The sequence below is a fragment of the Octopus bimaculoides genome, chromosome 19 (genome assembly GCF_046866305.1).
Source record: "Octopus bimaculoides isolate indiv1 chromosome 19, ASM4686630v1, whole genome shotgun sequence".
Lineage (NCBI taxonomy): Eukaryota > Metazoa > Mollusca > Cephalopoda > Octopoda > Octopodidae > Octopus > Octopus bimaculoides.
The window spans coordinates 5,058,005-5,079,790 of NC_142946.1; the positions used below are offsets into that span (position 1 = coordinate 5,058,005).

The following is a 21,786-nucleotide window of genomic DNA, read 5'->3' on the forward strand; positions in this document are numbered from 1 at the left end:
TGTCTATGTTATAGTGATGTACATTCCTGAAATAGTTTTTATATATAAGGCACAGGCATGGCTGTGTGGTAAGTAGCTTGTTTCTCAATCACATGATTCCAGGTTCAGTCCCACTGCATGGCACCTTGGACAAGTGTCTTCTACTTTAGCCTCAGGCCAACAAAAGCCTTGTGAATGAATTTGGTAGATGGAAACTGAAAGAAGCCCATCGTGTATGTAATAGGTCTGCCTGACTGGCTCCCGTGCTGGTGGCACATAAAAAGCACCAGTCGAATATAGCTGATGCCAGTACCCCCAGACTGGCTCCCATGCCAGTGGCATATAAAAAGCAACATCCAAATGTGACCGATGCCAGTACCCCCTGGCTGGCTCCTGTGCCGGTGGTACGTAAAAAGCACCCACTACACTCTTGGAGTGATTGGTGTTAGGACAGGCATCCAGCTGTAGAAACTTTGCCAGATCAGATTGGAACTTGTTGCAGCCGCTGGCTTTCCAGACCTCACTTAAACCGTCCAACCCATGCCAGCATGGAAAATGGACTTTAATCGATATATGCATATATTTATGACTGATGCCTTTGGCGTTATGTTGTGCTTGAGAAGAAGACCCACCTGGAGGCAAGGACTGTCAACATCACAAATTGCCCCTATCGCCCACACACATTGCCCCTGTCACCTGCACAGATCACCCCTGTCGTCCATATGCATGGCTCCTGTCACCCATGCGCATTGCCCCTGTCACCCTCATGTCCAGCCTGTCTCCCATTCTTCCCTTGTCACCTTCACATGTAGCTATTGTCTGTCTCATGTAGCGTGTGTCTCTCTCTCTGCCCTCCTCCCCCTTCTGTCTACTACCGTCTCTTTAACATTCATATTAGAGCAACCTCCTCTTACTGTTGTGTTTTCTGCCTGTTTCAGAATGTGTCCCTGAACGACCAGGTCATTGAATCCATTAAAAGTAGACCACTGAGGTGTTGGTGGTCAATGAGGTCTTTGACACAAGTTGTGACTTGAAAAAAAAAAAAAAATCAAACAAACGAATAACCCTTGCAGAACATCCAATCCACGCCCACCACCAGAGACAATGAATGTTAACTGCGAGGAGACACCATTTGTTTATGTTAACCAAGATGACATTATCCACTTGACACAAGAAGTGAAGAATTTCTCTGATGCTTTGGCAAAGTTAAAGTGTGTCTTCACTGATGGAACTGGTAAGTAAATTGTTTCAAGCTAAATCTTAAAACTGTTCTTTGTCTAACCCAGAGCTTTTCATGTGGGAAAGTTCGCAACTGCCATCTGACAAGGTCACATTGAAGTTAATGTTGAAAAGGCAGAATTTCAAAAAAGAAAAATGTTTATTGTTTAAACCTATTGTTTTATTAAATATAATTTATTCATAAAAATCCTTAAAATGTTTTTTTAAATTTTTTTTTTTAAATAAGCAGTTACAGAATAAGCGCTCCCACTGTAGCTTATTTATTTCTTCATCTATTTCATAAAGTAATTACAAATTGATTAACATTTATAAGGATGAGAGGGTAAAGAGAAAGCAAGAAAGAAGCAGAAAGGAAGCACAAGAGAGACGACTGAGAGAGAGGTAGAGAGAGAAAGCAGAGATAGACAGTGAAAGAGAGGTAGATAGAGAAAGCAGAGAGGCAAAGTGACAGAGAGGTAGAGAGAGAAAGCAGAGAAGCAAAGTGACAGAGGTAGAGAGAGAAAACAGAGAAGCAAAGTGAGAGAGAGGTAGAGAGAGAAAGCAGAGAGAGGCAGAGTGAGAAACTGAGAAAGCAAGTGAAGTGAAGACCATCTGTAATTATGAAACCCATGTGACAAAAAATAAAACCCTAATGAGTTAACCTTAATGTGGCCTTTTCTGGTTTTAGTTTGTGGTGATGAGATCAAAGTCGCTGCCCATGAACAACTTGGGGAGGTTCTGTTTACACTACGGCAGGTACTAGAGAAGTATTTTGCCCTTCAGTCAGAAGATCTTTTTGAAACAGCTGGTAACCTCATCAATAAAATAAAAAGTAAGTGTTGTATCATCATCATCATCATCATCATCATCATCGATATCGTCATCACCGACATCATCATTGACATTGTCATCGACGTCACAAACATCACACACGCGCACACTGGCACTCTATCAGTTATAACAATGAGAGTTCCAGCTGATCCAATCAACCGAACAACCTGCTCATGAAATGAATATGCAAGTGGTTGAGTGTTCCACAGACAGGTGTACCCTTAAGATTCACAGTGATACAGAATGTGAAAAAAGCTGGTCCTTTTAAAATACAAGTACAACTCATTTATGCCAGCTGAGAGGATTGGAACGACATGAAATAAAGTGTCTTGCTTAAGGAGATAATGTGCCACCAGGGATTGAACTCACAGCCTTATGATTGTGAGCCGAATACCCCTAACCACATTCCTTTACTCTCATACATACAACAGGCTTCTTTCAGCTTATCAAAATCATTGTCATGGACGATGCCAGTACCCCCTGACTGGCTCTTGTGCCAGTGGCACGTAAAAAGCACCATTCAGATGAGGCCTTAAAAAAAATAGAAGCACTAGAGTTGATTTGTTTCACTAAATTTTTTTCAAGGTGGTGCCCCAGAATGGCCACAGTCTAATGAATAAAACAAGTAAAAGTCAAAAGAGAATTGTGTATGCTGAATTTTGTTTCAAGATTTGTTTCCATTTCTTTCTCTTCCATTATTCAAATTTATTTTTCATATCCTTAATTAAAAGCATTTTTTTTATGCATTAAATTTCATCATATAGGTTATTGTTTTTTAAAAAATTTTTTTTAAAAACTTTGTTTTACCATTTATTTCCAGATTACAATTATGAAAGCAGCATTAGTTCTGGTGGCACTCAGAGTTTCTGTGACTGCATTGATAAACTGGCATTGGCTTTTAGCAGCAGGTGAGCTCATTTCCTTGTTGCAACAACAACCAAATATTTATTCCATCCAACACAACCTCCTACATTTTGTTATTAAATATAAACACAATGAACTAAACACATTGTATAATATTGTATCATATGTAGTAGGGATATAGTAGCATTGAAGCAATAATAATAATCAATATATATATATATTAAATGACAATAACAATCATCATTGTTGTTTTAATAACCTTTTTCATGCTTTCATGGGACAGACAGAATTTGGCGAGGCATATTTTCTATGGCTGGATGCTCTTCATGTCACCAACTGACACCTGTTTCTTAGCATTAACTATACTCAATCACATTATGGATAAGCCTAGTAGTTTTATAAACATACACACACACATCTTATTGTCTATCATATATCGGTTCAGAAGCATACATGAGGTAAATAGTTATCTCATTTGTCTATGTGCAATAATTTGATGCAGAAAAATATGATGATGTGTATGTGTGAGGAATAGGTACAAACAATAAGAACTCAAGGCAGGCAGAACAGAGAAGAAAAACAATGAATTACCCCTTCATTAGCTGTCTCGCTAAGGATACTTGCAGTTTTGACATCTCAGACAGAACTGCATACCTTGGGAGCATTAATAACCATTGGATACTGTTGTTTGAGAATTGATACATTGGTGGCAAGATACAAAAGACAGGTAAAACTTTTCAGGTAAATTTCAGTGACTGAGATGGGTAGGGAACACAAGGGCAATAAAAAGGGGTATGGCTAACCCTAGCTACAAAGACAGTAAAACATGCTCACACATTGAATTATGGAGAGGGATATATTTTAGTTGGGTCTCTAATAATTTTGTTTGAAAGTGTTTGTGTGTATCATGCTTTAATGTCAATTTGTGTGTGTGTGTGTGTGCATGCACATAGAAACACATACGGATAGGTAATTTGAGATAAATAATTTATAGTTGCTGAAATACAGGTAGAAAGACATATAATATGGGTGTCTACAATGATTTGTTGCCTATGTATGTATGTATGTATGTATGTATGTATATATATATATATTGTATTTCAGGATGGTCTTTTTTTTTTCTTTTTCTTTTTTTTTTGCCAAATGAGGATACGCACTATTTATTACTATTCTTATTTTATCTCTCGTCCATTCTGATCAGAATGGACTAAGCTGAGCAGTAGCACGCACGAGGACGGAAAGTGTCGCTGAAGAGGTCACAGATGTGTGATAAAAGATTTCCAGACAATGAACAGTAATGAATGGGCGAAGAAGGAATATATAGTGCGTGTACTTATATGGCAAAAGAAAAAAAAAAAATTATATATATATATATATATATATATATATATATATTACCATCCCCAAATATTTGTCTCAACACCTGGTTTCACATCAGGAATCCTGCAACACAAATTCACAAGCGTATTATATATATATGTATGTATGTATGTGTGTGTGTGTGTGTGTGTGCGCACACACACTGAGAGATAGGTAGCTAGATAAATGTATAATTTGGTAGATAAATCTCTAGATAATAGTGTGAGAGACATGAAATGGGTTGATAGGTAAATGGATATCCTATTCAATAGTCATCAATCAATATGAAAGCCGACATACAAAACATATGTAAATGTCAGTGTGTATATATATTTGAATGCCTACAATACTTTCATAGAAAAATCTATTTCTAGTGAGATGGAAAGTGTCAACTTAACCGGTCGTTCTAGATTGTTCTTTTGAAAGGATTGATACTGGAATAACTCGGAGGAAGTGAAGTAACTTAAAATTCTATTAAAATGTTGGCCAAAAGAAAAATAAACTAAACTTTATGAATAAGTTTTAACATTTAGATTTAATAGAATATGATTATAATAAGAGAGAGAAATTGTATACGCGTGTGTATTTATATATAAATAAATGTGTGTGAGTGTGTATATATATGTATGTATGTATGTATGTATGTATGTATGTATTCATGTATATGTGTGTATATATGTATGTATTCATATGTGTGTATATATGTATGTATTCATATGTGTGTATATATGTATGTATGTATGTATTCATGTATATGTGTGCATATATATGTATGTATTCATATATATGTGTATATATGTATGTATTCATGCATATGTGTGTATATATGTATGTATTCATATATGTGTGTATATATGTATGTATTCATATATGTGTGTATATATGTATGTATTCATGTATATGTGTATATATCATCATCATCATCGTTTAACATCTGCTTTCCATGCTGGCAGGGGTTGGACGGTTTGACCGAGGACTTGTGAACCAGAAGGCTGCACTAGGCTCCAATCTGATCTGGCAAAGTTTCTACAGCTGGATGCCCTTCCTTACACCAACCACTCCGAGAGTGTAGTGGGTGCTTTTACCCACAACATCCAGATAAATAAACTAATACCCTCTATATTATTAGACTCACCACTTATTTAATTGGAAGACTTGATGATGTGCTTTGTTGTAATTAATTACATCCTGTTACTTCAGTTTTTGAGTTCAAATCCTGCTAGGGTTGAGTGTCCTTTTCATCCTGTTTGGGGTTCATGAAAAAAAAGGAGTTTGTCTTAATCACTTAAACCCTTCTTTCTTAAATTCAATACCCGGTACCTTTGTAAGGAATCAATATTATATTACCCCTGCAGGTAAGGATTGAACTTACAGCACTGACTTCCATACTATTTGGAAGTTATCCAGTATTTTTAACATTTCTTTCATTTTCACACCTTTAAATTAATTAATGTTTAATTAATGTTTTCACAATTGAAAAGTTTAATAAATATTTTTTCTAAGATAAAATACCTCAGTCAAGCCAAACATTAAATTGTTGAAAATTAATCAAATAAATAAAACAACAACAACAATAATAATAATAATAATAATTGCTGTTTCTTTGGCACAAGTTTTCAAGAGAGGTGGGTGGTGGTGTCCCAGAATAAAACAACTGCAGAACTAGCTTACTACATATTGTATCAGACTACTGGAGGTACCAGAATCAAGGTTAACTACACCATGATTTGAACTTAGAGGGATGTAATTATTGCAATATAGTCCAGTGTCCTGTTATCACCTGTTGGTTGTCATAACAGTCATCATCATTATCTAATAATGTCCATGTTCCATGCTAGCCTGGGTGGGACAATACCACAAGAGCCAGCCAGGTCAACGCCTGAACTGGACTTCTGTAACTGTTTTGGTAGGATTTTTACAGCTGGATGCCCTTCCTGACACCAACCACTCAGCAGAGTGGACTTAGTGCTTTTTAAGTGACACAAGCACAAGCGGGGTCAGTCTTGGCAAGGCTTTTACAGCTGGATGCTCTTCCTGACACCAACGACTTTACAGTGTGGACCAGATGCTTTTAAGTGGCACCTGCACTGACAGGGCCACCAAGTACTTGCAAGGCAAAAACTTTTAAGGGGGGAGGAAGTGATGCTGAAAAGGTTATAGTGAGACAGATACAGGTGATGATAGTAATTCTTTCTAATTTTGGGATAAGGCCACCTACATCAGATGTCAAGACAAAGATGTACATAAACACTCTTATACACACCATATATTATCCGAAATGTATAGTGTTATATATCAATCATGAAGGCGGTGAGCTGGCAGAACTGTTAGCAAGCTGGATGAAATGCTTAGTGGTATTTCACCCATTGCTACGTTCTGAGTTCAAATTCCACCAAAGTCAACTTTACCTTTTATCCTTTTGGGTTGATAAATTAAGTACCAGTTGAGTACTGGGGTCGATGTAATCAACTATCCCTCTCCCCCAAATTTCAGGTTTGTGCCTATAATAGAAAGGGTTATGTCTCAATCAAGGCTGATCTAACCAATCAGTCTTGTACATCAAATATGTGATGGACTTCATTCAGCTTCCATTTGCCAAATCTACGAGCAAGGTTTGGCTCAGGTCTATGGTAGAAGACTCTCGCCTAAGATGCCACACAACGAGACTGAACCTGGAACCACATGGTTGGGTAACAAGCTTCTTAACCACACAGCCATGCTTGCACTTACGTAAATAAATACCATAAAACATTTTGTCTGCCTCCCTACCATTTTCTACCAATAAGAACAACAATAATAATATTAATAATGTTGTTGATGATGATGATTTAAATTATTAATTAATGTAATTATTATTATTTTTGCTTATTGTAAATAATTTTGAGGTTAATTTAGAGAATGAGTTTTTGGCTGTGTTTAAGAAAACAGTTTTGTGGAATGTTACAATATCTAGATTGATAATAAAGATTATATTGGTAATGTTGTGCTAGGATGGCATCAAAATGATCGTTATCTTCAAATATTTAGGTATTACGTAGTTTCAATATTAATTTTATATTGTTTTATTATTATTATTATTATTATTATCAATATTATACTGTGGTATGTTTTCTGTCACACATATACACATACTCGTACTCACACAAATATACATATCCACATACATGTATATATATATACTTAAACACATACTTTGATTTATCTTTCACGCACACACACACACACACACACACACACATGCACATATCTATCTATCTCTCTCTCTCTCTTTCTCTCTCTCTCTCTCTCTCTCTCTCTCTCTACACACACACCAATTTGACTTACTATCACACACTTTTGTAGATATATGTGTGATAAGAAGCTTGCTTTCCAACCGCATGGTTCCAGGTTCAGTCCCACTGCATGGCACCTTGGGCAAGTGTCTTCTACTATAGCCTTGGGCTGACGAAAACCTTGTGAGTAGATTTGATACATGGAAACTGAAAGAAGCCCATCATAAATATGCATATATGTGTGTTTTTGTGTGTCTGTTTGTCCCCCACTACCACTTGACAACTGTTGCTGGTGTGTTTACATCTCCGTAACTTAGCAGTTTTTCACCAATATTTCGTACATGCACCTATACATTCTCTCGTACATACTTGTACAAATGCACACCATCATGTACTTACATATAATTTTGTCTATTACATTACACCTATACGTTCGTAATGTATTTAGCCTCACACACACAGACTGGTATAGATGGCTAGTTATATAGTTAGTTACATGGGTAGCTACACACACACACACACACACACACACACACACACACACACACACACACACACACATATATATATATTCAATAAACACAGTATACGTTTTTATGTGCTACTATTAGTTCCATGTGATGAGAGTATGCCAGACAGAATTTTCTTAACATGTCTGGTGTCCTAGCACAACCTTCAGGCCTATTGTTTGTTATGCCATTTAGGTAGTGCCTGAAGATTGAACTAGGATCCCAGACATGTTAAAAAATTATGTCTGGCATGCTCTCATCACATGGAACTAATAGTAGCACATAAAAACATATTGCGTTTATTAAATAATATTTGGAGTCCTTTTTTTGTTGGTCATGAAGCAGTACACTATGTGGAAGAAGATGGGTGACAGTCCTTTTGGCTGTTGCCGATCAGGCCAATATGCACTCAGATACTGTTGTCTGCTGAGAGTATAGCCAAGGAGTTGACTCTGGACTTGTGCAGCTCACATGTGTGTGTGTGTGTGTGTGTGTGTGTGTGTGTGTGTGTGTGTGTGTGTGTGTGTGTGTGTGTAGATAGATAGATATTTGAGTATCTTAACTTCACCACCATTTGTATCTCATCTCATAATAATTCTTTTTCTTGCTGTTATTAGTGTATCGGAGTATCTGATGGGAGACAGTGAACCCCTTTACACAGCTGATATTGCAAAATCAAAGGTAAGTAAAACCTCCTCTGGTCTGAATCGCTTTTACGTTGGAAATTTGTTAATGAAATCTTGCTATATCATGGGTTTTTGTGACGTGAGATTGAAGCCCATGTTACATGGAGTCAAGAGGGAAATAGGCTTCAGGTTATGGAGATTCATATTACAGAAAAAAATTTTCAGGAATACAATGCATCCGTGAGATGAGGGCTGCCTGTATTATGAAGGTACTGGACTACACTGACCATAAACTAACCACTTCAGACCTAACTACTGTGAAGTTAAGATACCAGACTGTACCGACAAAGTAGTGGCGGTGGTGGTGGTGGCAGTGTTACTTATCATAGTAATACAAACACCTGAGAAAAACTTTGTGTCTCACTTTCCTCTCTGTCTATTTTCTTCCTTCTTCGTCTCTTTTTTCTTTCCCTCTCACTTTCTTTCTCTCTTTTGAAAGGAAATGTCATCACGCATCAATGTTTACGTTGTAAATATTGAATTGCTGATTATATTGTTGTGTGTGTGTGTGGATATATATATACAAACTGAAGTGTGTAAAAGGTTTATTCTATTCTTATTTTACCTGTCTATATATGCATTTCATACATGCGTGTGTGAGTTTATACATGTGTGTATAAATATTTATACACACATATATATATATATATATACATCTATATACACATGTATCGAGACGTATTTCTTTAGCTATGCAAATTTTTATGTATGTGTATGCATGTTTTTAACTCCACAATCTTATAGAAAGATATTGTTACATATACATGTATGTTGACGTAAATAGCATATATACATACATACATATATATATATATATATATATATATATATATATATATATATACACACACACACTACGACCCAGATATGCTAAGACAAGATGACATGCAAATCCTAGATTTTAGAGTGACATCCCAAAAATGAGTCGGCACAAAAATAATCTGTTTATATTAAAACTCTGAGTAGAGACGATGAAAGTTTAAATGGATGATTGAATAGAAAACACTCATAAATATGTATTTCTATACTCTTTTGTATAAACACTTACCTGTACATATCACATTTTCTATAACTAACACACACACACACACACACACACACACACACACACACACACACACACACACACACATATAATATACATTTATGTATTTTAAAGCTGTATAAGTCAAACACACACACATACACATCAATAGATTGATACAGAACTTGATTTAGTTAGTCTGTGAAGTGTACAGTGAAATAAGATTTGAAAGAAGAAAGATAAGAAAAATCTTCTCGCATGAATCAATAGTTTGGAAGTGTGTGTGTGTGCATGCGTGTGTAGGCCAGGAGAAGAGTATAAGTGGATATGTTTTTGGTCCGTCCTTTAGTATAAAGTAGGCGTTTACCGAGGTGTCTCACCTTCAGAAACCTGCGGCTGTTAAAATAGTCTCTGTCTCTCTCTCCCACTTTCTCTTGAAACCATATCTTTACTTTATGGACTTAGGATGCCAACTACTAAAGGTAGGTGTTTGTGTGAATGTGTGTATATATGTATATGTGTACAATTGTGTACATGTCTCGAACTTTGTGTGTGTATATAATTGTCATGATTCAAGTCATGCCAGAGCATTGCATTTATGTTTGAATAAATGTATGTGTGTGTGTATATATTCATATATATATAATCATATAATCATCATCCAGTGTTGTCAATCCGGGGTTTGTCCCCGTTAATGTGGGTGGCTGGATTTACCTCAATGCCATAGCAACCAAGGCAGGCAGGTGCAGCCCACCCCAGCCCTTGGGCTGACTGGTGCCCATTCTCCTTTGCTATCATGAGGCTTTTTTGGAGCTGGATTTTCTATGGGGAGCATGCCCTTGCTTAACCCCAACCTCAGTTTCTAGACATGAGTAGTCCCCGAGACCAAGGCCCCTACCATGATTTTCAAGAATTGTGGTGGAAAACTAGCTCAGGAAGGCAGGGACGCTACTCCTTGAGACCCCTTTCAGAGTCACCCCCACCTATATAAAAAACACAAAAATATATATAATATGCATTGGTGCACCAGCATGGCTGGTGTCCAATGACTGAAACAAGCAGAGCAATATATATATATATATATATATATATATATATATATATATATATATATATATAAAATAAAACTTATCCTTGTAATTTCACTATCGGAAAAAGTGTGCAGCTTTCAATGCCAATAAATTGTTACTGTTCCTTATCGTACACTATTCGCTTTTTTATTGTACCTGCCATGGATCGTTTGAAGCGTACACACTTCCTACACTTAGATCCTTGGATCATACCCTTATATAGCAATACACACACACACATACACACAATGTATGTGTGTGTGTCTTTGTTTTTGTCTGCTACCACTGTTTGACAACTGGAGTCGTTCTGTTTACATACCTGTAACTTGGTTGTTCAGCAAAAATGATAGAATAAGTACCGGGAGACACTGTTTCCTTAGATCCACAGATACACCTGTGTTCCAGTTGATGAGATACTAGGGGCAATATGCTTACTGGTATTTCATCTGTCTTGACATTCTGGGTTCAAATTCTGCCGGGGTCGACTTTGCCTTTTATCCTTTCGGGGGTCAATAAATTAAGTACCAGTTATGTACTGAGGTGTGGGGTCAGTCTAAAAGGCTGGCCCTCTCCCCAAAAATTTCGGGCCTTGTGCCTAGAGTAGAAAAGAATATATATTGCACACAAGCGTTTGTTTTTCTGAAATTGGATAAAATAGATAAAATAATGATGACAACATGATGAACAGAATTAATCATAACAACAACAATATAAATACAATGCCAAGTTCTTTGGTGCATGACTTTTGGCCAACCCTATATATATATACATACATACATGCATACATACATACATACATATATATATATTATTCTTTTATTTGTTTGTCATTTGACTGCGGCCATGCTGGAGCATTGCCTTTAGTTGAGCAAATCGACCCCAGGACTTATTCTTTGGAAGCCTAGTACTTATTCTATTGGTCTCTTTTGCCGAACTGCTAAGTTACGGGGGATGTAAACACACCAGCATCGGTTGAGGGGACAAACTCACAAACATATATATATACACACACACACACACACACATATACGATGGGCTTCTTTCAGTTTCCGTCTACCAAATCCACTCACATGGCTTTGGTCGGCCCGAGGCTATAGTAGAAGACACTTGCCCAAGGTGCCACGGAGTGGGACTGAACCCGGAACCATGTGGTTCGTAAGCAAGCTAGTGGGGCATATATTTTTCTGGAAAGTTATAGTGGGGCTTATGGGAAAACAGGCTGAAAACCACTGGTTTATATGGCTCACTCAAAGCAAAATTCCACTTAATGATAATCAATGTGGATTTCTAAACTTAAACGGCGGTAGTCATACATTTAACGAACCTCATACATTCATATGATAGTCAGACAATTCTCGTTAACAATCTGTGATCAGAAGTATCGGCTGACAGGTGGCCACCCCTATTGATTTCCAAAGTAGGGGTGGGGGAGATTATATGTCATCGGTAGAGTATGTGAAACAGCCACGAGTTGACATTTCAATCTGGTTCTTGTTCATAGGTTTGTCTCGGTCCTATTGTTGTTACTGTTGTTGTTGGGCACCGAGTGAACCATGAATGAGTAGACGTATGATCAAAGGCAATCCAGCTGTGACCATCCTGGCTTTGTTGTTTGATACAGTTGATAAAGTGTAACTAGGGCAGCATTATCAAAAATGGGATCGTGAAAGTACGGTGTGATGCCACTGTGATTCAGCTGCTATTTCTAGCTGATTGACTGACTCGGAGCATTTCATTGGCTTGTGCTATGGTGTGTGTGTATGTGTGTGTATTTATATTTATTTGTGTGTTTAAGTCTGTGTGTGATTCTGTGTGTAAGTGTAAGTTTGTGACTGTATGTTTACATTTGTTATTTGCATGTGTGTGTGTGTGTGTGTGTGTGTGTGTGTGTGTGTGTGTGTGTGTGTGTGTGTTTAAATTTGTATGTATAGGTGTTGTGTGTTTACATACATTGTATGTTTGAGTACATATAGGACTATCAATGTGTGTGTAAGTATGTGTATTTATGTATATATATATCTGTGTAAGTATATGTGTGTGTGAATATATATATATATAGGAAAATGAAAAAAAGCCAGAATGCTGAACTGGAAGCATAATTTAATAAAGATTTTTTCTAACCGGTTTTCATTGCGATGAAGCAAATTATCAAGAAGGAGAATGAAAATGTTTTTTTACAAAGAAGTACAAAAAAGTACAAAATGAAGAAAATAATATATAAAACAATAATATATAAAAATATATATATATATCTGTAAGTATATATGTGTGTGTGTATTTCTGGATATATATCTGTAAGTATATATGTGTGTAAGTATATGTGTGTATTTGTGTGTGTGTGTGTGTGTGTATATATATATATATATATATATATATATATATATATCTGTGTAAGTATATATGTGTGTGTGTGTGTGTGTATATATATATATATATATATCTGTGTAAGTATATATGTGTGTGTGTGTGTGTATATATATATATATATATATCTGTAAGTATATGTGTGTATATATATATATATCTGTAAGTATGTGTGTGTATATATATATATTTGTGTAAGTATATATGTGTATGTGTATGTATGTGTGTGAGTGTGTGTGTGTGTGTGTGTAAGTATACGTTACTGCATGTCTGGGAAAGGTGACATTTTCTTGAAACTTTACCGTTCTCTCTAGGACAATGTCGTATCCATGGTATGGCTGGTCGTCATTGTGGTGGTATTGACAGGTGGTGGTGTTAGCATTCAGGGTCTTTTGGTGTTGGCGGTAGTTTTTGTGGTGATGTTACCGGTTGTAGAGATACTGTATAACCCTTGGCCATCCCCGATCCAGCAATCCTATGGTACACATGAAGGTGGGATCAGTAGTGGGGTTGGCGTTGCTATTATCTATATGAATGTGTGTAGAAGATATAGTGTAGACATAAGACCTTTAATATGGGTGTATATATGTGTAATACCCCCACCCCTAATCATTTTGGGTGTGGGTGGCTGGAATTATGTAGATGTGGTTCAGTAAGGGTGTGTATACAAGTACCCCTATCTCAATCCTTCACTTTTTTTCTAAACACTGTACAACTCTACGTTTCCACTCACCTTGTTGGAATTTCAACTAGGAGTAATTGGGTATCAGCCATACCTTATACCAGGGTAGGAGTGCATATGTGCATGCAGGTGTGTGTAGTGTGGCTTATTGGTTAAAGAAGTTTGTTTCACAACCATGATGTCTCGGGTTCAAACTCACTGCATAGCATCTTGGGTAGTTGTTTTTTTTATTATGGCCTTGGTCAGCCCAAGCCTTGCGGGTAGAATTAGGTGGATAGAAACTGTGCTGAAGCCTGCATCCGATGGGCTTTGCCAATAATTCAAAGATCCAGCTTTGACATGTCACACTGGTTCTATTTGATTTCATCATCATCATCATCAAAACTGTCTTCCATGCTGGCATGGGTTGAATGGTTTGACCAGAGCAGAAGAGCTGTACCTAGTTCTAGTCTGATCTGGCTTGGTTTCTACAGCTGGATGCCTTTCTTAATGCCAACCATTATAACATTGTGTGCTGGGTACTTTTTACGTGGCACCGGCCTGAGCGTTTATATGTGGCGCCGGCACAAGTGTTTTTTATATGGCACTAGCACTGGACTCTTACAGGCTAATCTTTCTCACCAGGGGGAGCAGATACATTAAGTATGTATGTGCTCTGGAATACACAGCCGCTTATATGCTAATTCAAAGAGTTTGTAAGTTCATTTGATTGAAGGATTGAATGTTCCACTGTTTGAATTGACAGAGATCTTTTCAGTTTATTTACTCAGGAATAAATCGAATTAAATTTGACGACTGGCACCCATGCCAACGTCGTCTCCTTCATTGGAAATGAAACTCGGCTTGTGAAGACCTATTGGGGCAAGTGAAAGCGAAACCGTCATGGCACCTGTGCCCAACATTGCCTTCTTGGCACTTGTGCTGGATGGCACGTGTAAAGACATTCGAGCGAGATCGTTGCCAGTGCTGCTAGACTGGCTCTTGTGTGGGTGGCACGTAAAATACACCATTTTGAGCGTGGCCATTGCCAGTACCATGTGACTGGCCTTCATGTCGGTGGCACATAAAAGCACCTACTACACTCTCTGAGTGGTTGGCATTAGGAAGGGCATCCAGCTGTAGAAACTCTGCCAAATCAGATTGGAGCCTGGTGTAGCCATCTGGTTTCACCAGTCCTCAGTCAAATCATCCAACCCATGCTAGCATGGAAGGCGGACGTTAAACGACGACGATGATGATGATGATGGTGAATCCAGGAAGTTTGTGTTAGTATCAACAGCATTGCCAACTATATCAGCTACAACTAAACAACAACAACAACAACAATAGCTAGAATGACAACTATGTCAACAATGGCAACAGCTATATGAACAACAACAACAACAACACTACAATGATAACAACTATATCGGTTACTGGAACATTGGAAACGGCAACATCTACATCAACTACACCTGCCACCACCACCACCACCACCAACAACAACAGCAGCATGTTCACAATGAAGTTTAGGGAACAAAATTCCTGCAAAAAAGAAAAATAAAGCTGTAAGGTCATGCTTGGAATGTCTTTGATCAGTGTTGATCTTGATAGACGTCCTTGATATTGCTTCTTCATAAACACACTTTATATACACACTTGATAAACAGACTTGATTCTTTCTTATCTTTCAAGAATTCACTCCTCACAATCAAAGGTGTGTGTGTGTGTGTGTGTGTGTGTGTGTGTGTGATATGGTATCACTGTTTTGTTTTTCTGATGACAGTAGCAGTGATAGTAGTTGTGGTTGCTGTTAGAGTTGCTGGTGATGACGGTGATGATGGTGATGGATGTTGTTGGTTAGCACTTGGTCAACCCTCTTCATAGCAGACCTGTGGTTAAAGAAACAGCTCTGGTCATGATCATACCATCTGTTAGACTTTTTCGCTACCATACTCACAGACACTGGCATGGCTCTGTGGTAACAAATTTGCTTCCCAACCACATGGATCTAGGTTCAGTCTCACTGCTTGGTAACTTGGGCAAGTGTCTTCTACTGTAGCCTCAATCTGACCAAAGCTTTGTGAGTGGATTTGGTAGATAGAAACTGTATGAAGCCTGTCATCTGTGTGTTTGTGTCTGTGTTTGTCCCCCCTCCCACTGTCAAGCAGTGGTGGGAAACAAACTGATAAATATCTAGTATCAACTCATTTAACTATAAATTCTTCAAGATGGTGCTCCATCTTAGTGGCATTTCGTCTGTCGCTATATGTTCTGAGTTCAAATTCTGCCAAAGCTGACTTTGCCTTTCATCCTTTTGGGGTGGATAAATTAAGTACCAGTTGTGTACTGGGGGTCGATCTAATTGACTGCCCCCCCTCCCCTCCAAATTTCAGGCCTTTTGTCTATAGTAGAATATTTAATTATCTAACCCCAGATCAATCCTGATCTCAGTAAAAAAAAATTTTTTAATGGTGTTCCAGCCCTGGCCATCCCATTTAATTTTACTTTTCTCAGACACATGAATATATCCAGGAATACATTATCAAATGTCTGTCTCCGCAGTTTGACTGCTATTTCTAGTAAGCCAAAGAACCATGTAGTGCCTCTCTCTCTCTCTCTTTTTGACTTGCAGTGGTAGGTGGTTTTGTACAAGTAGTAGTGGTAGTCATGTTGTGTGGTGGTAGTGTTGCTGCAAAGATGCTACTGTAGTAGTAGTAGTAGTAGTAATGATAGCTGTGGTGAGTTTGCTAATTGTTTCCCTCTTTTTACCTGTCATCCCCCCCCCATTCCCCGACCTCTTTTCCACCTCTCAATTCATTGACTGCCATCACCACCTCCTCCAATATCTTGGTTACCAAACACACACACACACACACACACACACACACAAGCACACACACACACACAAGCACACACACAAGCACAGCTATGCACTTTTGTAGCTCCTACCCTCCCTCTCTCCCTCCTTTGCCACCATTAATCATAAGACATACCTGTACTTCATTCATGAATACCTGGGTTAATTTTCTCCTGCTTCCTGTTTACAAACTTTCAGACCCCCTAACAAACAACAACAACAACAACAATAAAACGAATAGTTGTAATTAAGTCTTTTTCTTTGTGTTCGTTTGCTTTTGTCATGGTCAGGTAGTTAAGAGAGTCAACTGAATACTAAGATGGTGGGGATGGAGGGCAGGAGTGCCAGGATGAAGGTACAGGATGGATGGCCGGATGGCTGGCTGGATGAATGGAGGAATGGATGGATGGTTGGATGGATGGATAAGTAGGTAGATAGATAAGAACATAGACAAGGAGATAGACAGACAGGCAGGCAGGTAGATAGATATAGGTAGGTTCAGGTACATAGGTATTCTTTTATTCCTTTATTTGTTTGTCGTTTGACTGTGGCCATGCTGGAGCACCGCCTTTAGTCGAAGAAATCGGCCCCCACGACTTATTCTTTGTAAGCCCAGTACTTATTCTATCGGTCTCTTTTGCTGAACCACCAAGTTGCAGGGATGTAAACACACCGACATCAGTTGTCAAGCGATGGTAGTAGAGGGGGACAAACACAGACACACAAACACACACACACATATATACACACACACACACACACACACACACACACACACACACACACACACACACAATGGGCTTCTTTCAGTTTCCGTCTACCAAATCCATTCACAAGGCTTTTGGTCGGCCTGAGGCTATAGTAGAAGACACTTGCCCAAGGTGCCACGCAGTAGGACTGAACCCAGAACCATGTGGTTGGGAAGCAAGCTTCTTACCACACAGCCATACCTCAGGTGATTAAGCTGTGCAAAGTCGCTAGATGGATGCCTATTAATGTTTGTTTTAATGTTGAGTTCTGATTCTTTCTAATTTTGGCACAAGGCCAGCAGTTGCAAGGGGGGAAAGGGGTTAGTCAATCACAACAACTCCAGTACATAACTGGTACTTATTTCTTCAACTCCTGAAAGGATGAAAGGCAAAGTTGACCTCGGCAGAATTTGAACTCGGAACATAGTGGTTAGAATACTGCTAAGCATTTTGTCCTGAGTGCTAACAATTCTACCAGCTTGCTACCCTGATGATAATAATAATAATAATAATAATAATAATAATAATAATAAACAATTTAACATTAAACTGAAGAATTAATGTTATTTTGTAGAGTGCCTATTTGTTATGGAGTCGTGATGTTGGACAGTCCAGTGAAGGCCACCCAGTTGAAACTTTGTCACTATCTCCATTCTTCTTGCAAAAAGTAAAATAGATAGATGCATCGTTAGGTAGGTAGATATAGACAGGTAGACAGGTAAGAAGCAGCCAGTAGCTTGATAGATACACCTGTAGTAGGTAGGTAATGTCGGTATATAGATATAGGTTGATAGGTAGAGGTTGGTAGCTGGGGAAGTAGGTACATTTGTAGGTCAGTATTTAGATATATATATGTAGCTAGATAGTTAGGGATGTATATAGATAGGCACATGTGTAGATGTGTGTTTACTTGCATGGGTAGGTAGATAGATATGTAGATATATAGTGTTACATAGATAGGTTGTAGATAGATACATTGGTATGTATGTTGATAGATAGATAGATAGAGAGATAGACAGAGAGAGAGATGGATGGATATATAGATAGATAGGTAGATAGATATGTAGATAGATGGATGTGTAGATAGATGGATAGATAGGAATTCACAGATGGATTATGGATAGACAGATAGGTAGATGGATGAACACACACACACACACACACACACACACACATAGGCAGGCACACAGGTAGATAGACTGATACATAAACTCTTACACAGACAGACAGACAGACAGACAGATATATGAGTAGTTTGGTAGGTGTTAAGAAAAGGCGGGGAGAGGGAGGTAAAATGTGTTATCTGAGGAAAGTGTTGATGGCCTCTATTGGCAAGATAATTAGGTAAGTTATTGTGTTACATTACAAAAAAGAGAAAAAAATGGAAAGGGAAGAAGAAAAGTATTTTCTAACACAAACCCAAGTCTACAGAATATTGTGGGGGAACAGAGTTTATTCGACCCTCTCTGCTAAAACAAATATACCAGTACTTTACTTAATCCATCAATGAAGGCTACACTTTCATAGATAAGTTTAAGTCCCTTGGTTACTGGAGGTAAGACAATAGTCATGCTAATGACAGTTATTTAGGCAGAAACATGTCCACCACTGTCCTCTTACCTCCAGGCAATAAGCCTGTCGTTTTCTTTAATGGTCTATCAGGTGGAGACTCTTTCTTGATTCTGGAGATTATCTTTGCTTTTGAAATGGACCTGGTCTTAATTGCTATTTGATAATTAGGACCCATCTTCTAGAATGGGAGATAATTTTAATAAACCAAGGATTCATAATGCATAATATTTGAGAGACCTGTACGTTGCTCAGATATATTCTAGTGACCAATTTTGTAGTGATGCATGAGATGTTTATAAATTCCATCCTAGGGTTATTGTTATCATTTTATATATACACTTTCTCCTATCAAATACTATCTACAAATTCTTTCTGTATATATGCTTATATACAATCATGATTTTTGAAATGGGGAATAGGCCTGGATATCTATCTATCTATATATATATATATATATATATATATATATATATATGTATGTATATACCGGAGAAAGCACATAAATGTGCAACAAGGTGGAAAAAAGAGTACTCAAATACCAGAGGTAGAGTAATATGCTTTATTTAAAAGCAGCAGAAATATAACAAAAGACTGTTACTCGGAGTTTCCCGTTCATCGGACAGTTTTATTAGAAAGGGGGAACGTTAAACTCCGAGTAACAGTCTTTTGTTATATTTCTGCTGCTCTTAAATGAAGTATATATATATATATATATATATATATATATATATATGTATAGTTTTTATAATGGAACTCAGATTGGGTCAAGCTGTAAGTAATAGTGTGTAAGTAATGGTATGGTGTTAAAAAATACTCGATTGCGTGTTATTTCATTTCTTTCTGCATGATTCTAAATTATTATGGCATAAACAATATATGCTCTTATCATTGTATGTTATGGGTAATCTATTGACAACTCTATACAAGCTTATATACACATGTAGAGCCTATCTGTTGACAGCTAGGTGTGTGTGTGTGGGTACACATACAAGGGTGTGTGTATATATGGGCATGTGTGTATGTGTATATATGGGTGTGTGTGTGTATATGGGTGTGTGTATAAGTGTATATATATATATGTGTGTGTGTGTGTGTGTGTGTATTTGTATGTATGTGAAGATTGTTTGCATTTGGAGAAGAAACCTACATAGTGGTTTTTTGTTGCTCTCTCTTTCTCTCTTGTCACTTGTACAAGCTTCTTAACAACACAGCCATGCTTTTGCCACCATATAAGGACATTGTGGACGGCACTGTTTCAATTAATTAGTTACAGCAATTATCACTTGGCAGTAAAATTGAAATTAAAAACTACATTGATTTGAAGGACATAACAAATGTTTTTTTTTTCTCTTTTCAAAAATTGTGTGTCTTTATTATTATTATTATTATTATTATTATTATTGTGTGTCTTTATTATTATTATTATTATTATTGTGTGTGTATTTTATGCATAGGTGTGCCAGTTTGAATGTTTATGGCATGGAGATGTATTGTGCATGTATGACGTAGGTAATATACTGTTGTCATTGTTGTTGTTATTATTCCTAGGTCAGCTTTGATCATGCATACAGCTATGACATAAAAAAAAAAATGGTTACCTCAGCCATGACCATGTAGTCTATTTTTGTCCAAGTATCTCATCTCTGTGAATGCACGCGTGTGTTTAGGATATTTCACTTGTGGTCGTGAGTTCAATTTCCAGACAGACAGAGTGGTGTGTTGTATTCTTGAGCAAGACACTTCGTTTCACGGTACCCCCAGTTCACTCAGCTGTAAATGGTTAACCCTGTGATGAACTGGTCTTCCTGTCAACCAAAATGTTGGCCTGCTTGCCTATCCAGCAGTGTGGTGCCATTTCAAAGCTAAAATAATGCAAAGTGCATTGTGACTAGTGATGTTGAACAATATTCAATAGTCTGGCCAATCACATGATATCATTTCCGTGAATCTTCTGATGCATAAGATGGAAATGGAGTAAGACAGGAGTGCAAATGTTTTTATAGGGATCGGGGTGCTATTTCTAGCATATATATACATACATATATATATATATTCTTGTTTCAATCATTTTGACTGCGGCCATGCTGGAGCACCACCTTTAGTCAAAGAAATCGACCCCAGGACTTATTCTTTGGAAGCCTAGTACTTATTCTATTGGTCTCTTTTGCTGAACCACTAAGTTACGGGGACATAAACACACCAGCATTGGTTGTCAAGCAATGTTGGGGGTAACGCACACACAATCATATATACATACATATATATATATATATATATGTATATATATATATATATATATATACACATACGACGGGCTTCTTTCCGTTTACCAAATTCACTCACAAGGCTTTGGTAGGCCCATAGCTATAGTAGAAGACACTTGCCCAAGGTGCCATGCAATTGGACTGAACCTGGAACCATGTGGTTGGTAAGCAAGCTACTTACCACAGAGCCACTCCTGCGCCTTATATATTGGGTCATCCCATAAATAATGCGGGTTTTTTTATACTTTTATTTTTCAAAATTAAAATAAAGTTCTTCTTTAATCTAAAATATACTCTCCTTCATTTTCTACAATGCTCTTCCATCGACTTGCAGGGTCCTTCTTGCAAAATTCTCTTGTCCGTGACAAGAAATACTCCCCCAGTACTGTTCTGACCTCGTTTACAGAATTCATATTTTTTCTGTCCAAATGATTTTGAAGACTGCGGAAATCAGATGGGGCAATGTCCAGCGAATATGGTGGGTGGAGCATCGTTTCTCATTCA

General features: G+C 37.6%; 1 protein-coding gene across 6 annotated transcripts in view; it reads left to right on the top strand.

Annotated features, from left to right (window-relative positions):
- LOC106869429 (rho GTPase-activating protein 45) overlaps nt 1-21,786 on the top strand; it is a 124,273-nt gene that overhangs the window by 44,556 nt on the left and 57,931 nt on the right. For 4 of the 6 annotated variants that reach the window (XM_014915161.3, XM_014915163.3, XM_052974752.2 and 1 more), the window contains 4 exons: nt 918-1,213; nt 1,886-2,029; nt 2,849-2,936; nt 8,650-8,713. In XM_014915161.3, the coding sequence (XP_014770647.1) occupies nt 1,084-1,213; nt 1,886-2,029; nt 2,849-2,936; nt 8,650-8,713 (426 nt within the window). In that variant the 5' untranslated portion in view covers nt 918-1,083. Of the gene's footprint in view, nt 1-917; nt 1,214-1,885; nt 2,030-2,848; nt 2,937-8,649; nt 8,714-9,896; nt 10,225-21,786 lie in introns of those variants that run through there. The other 2 variants (XM_089366386.1, XM_014915164.3) reach the window with 2 other exon arrangements.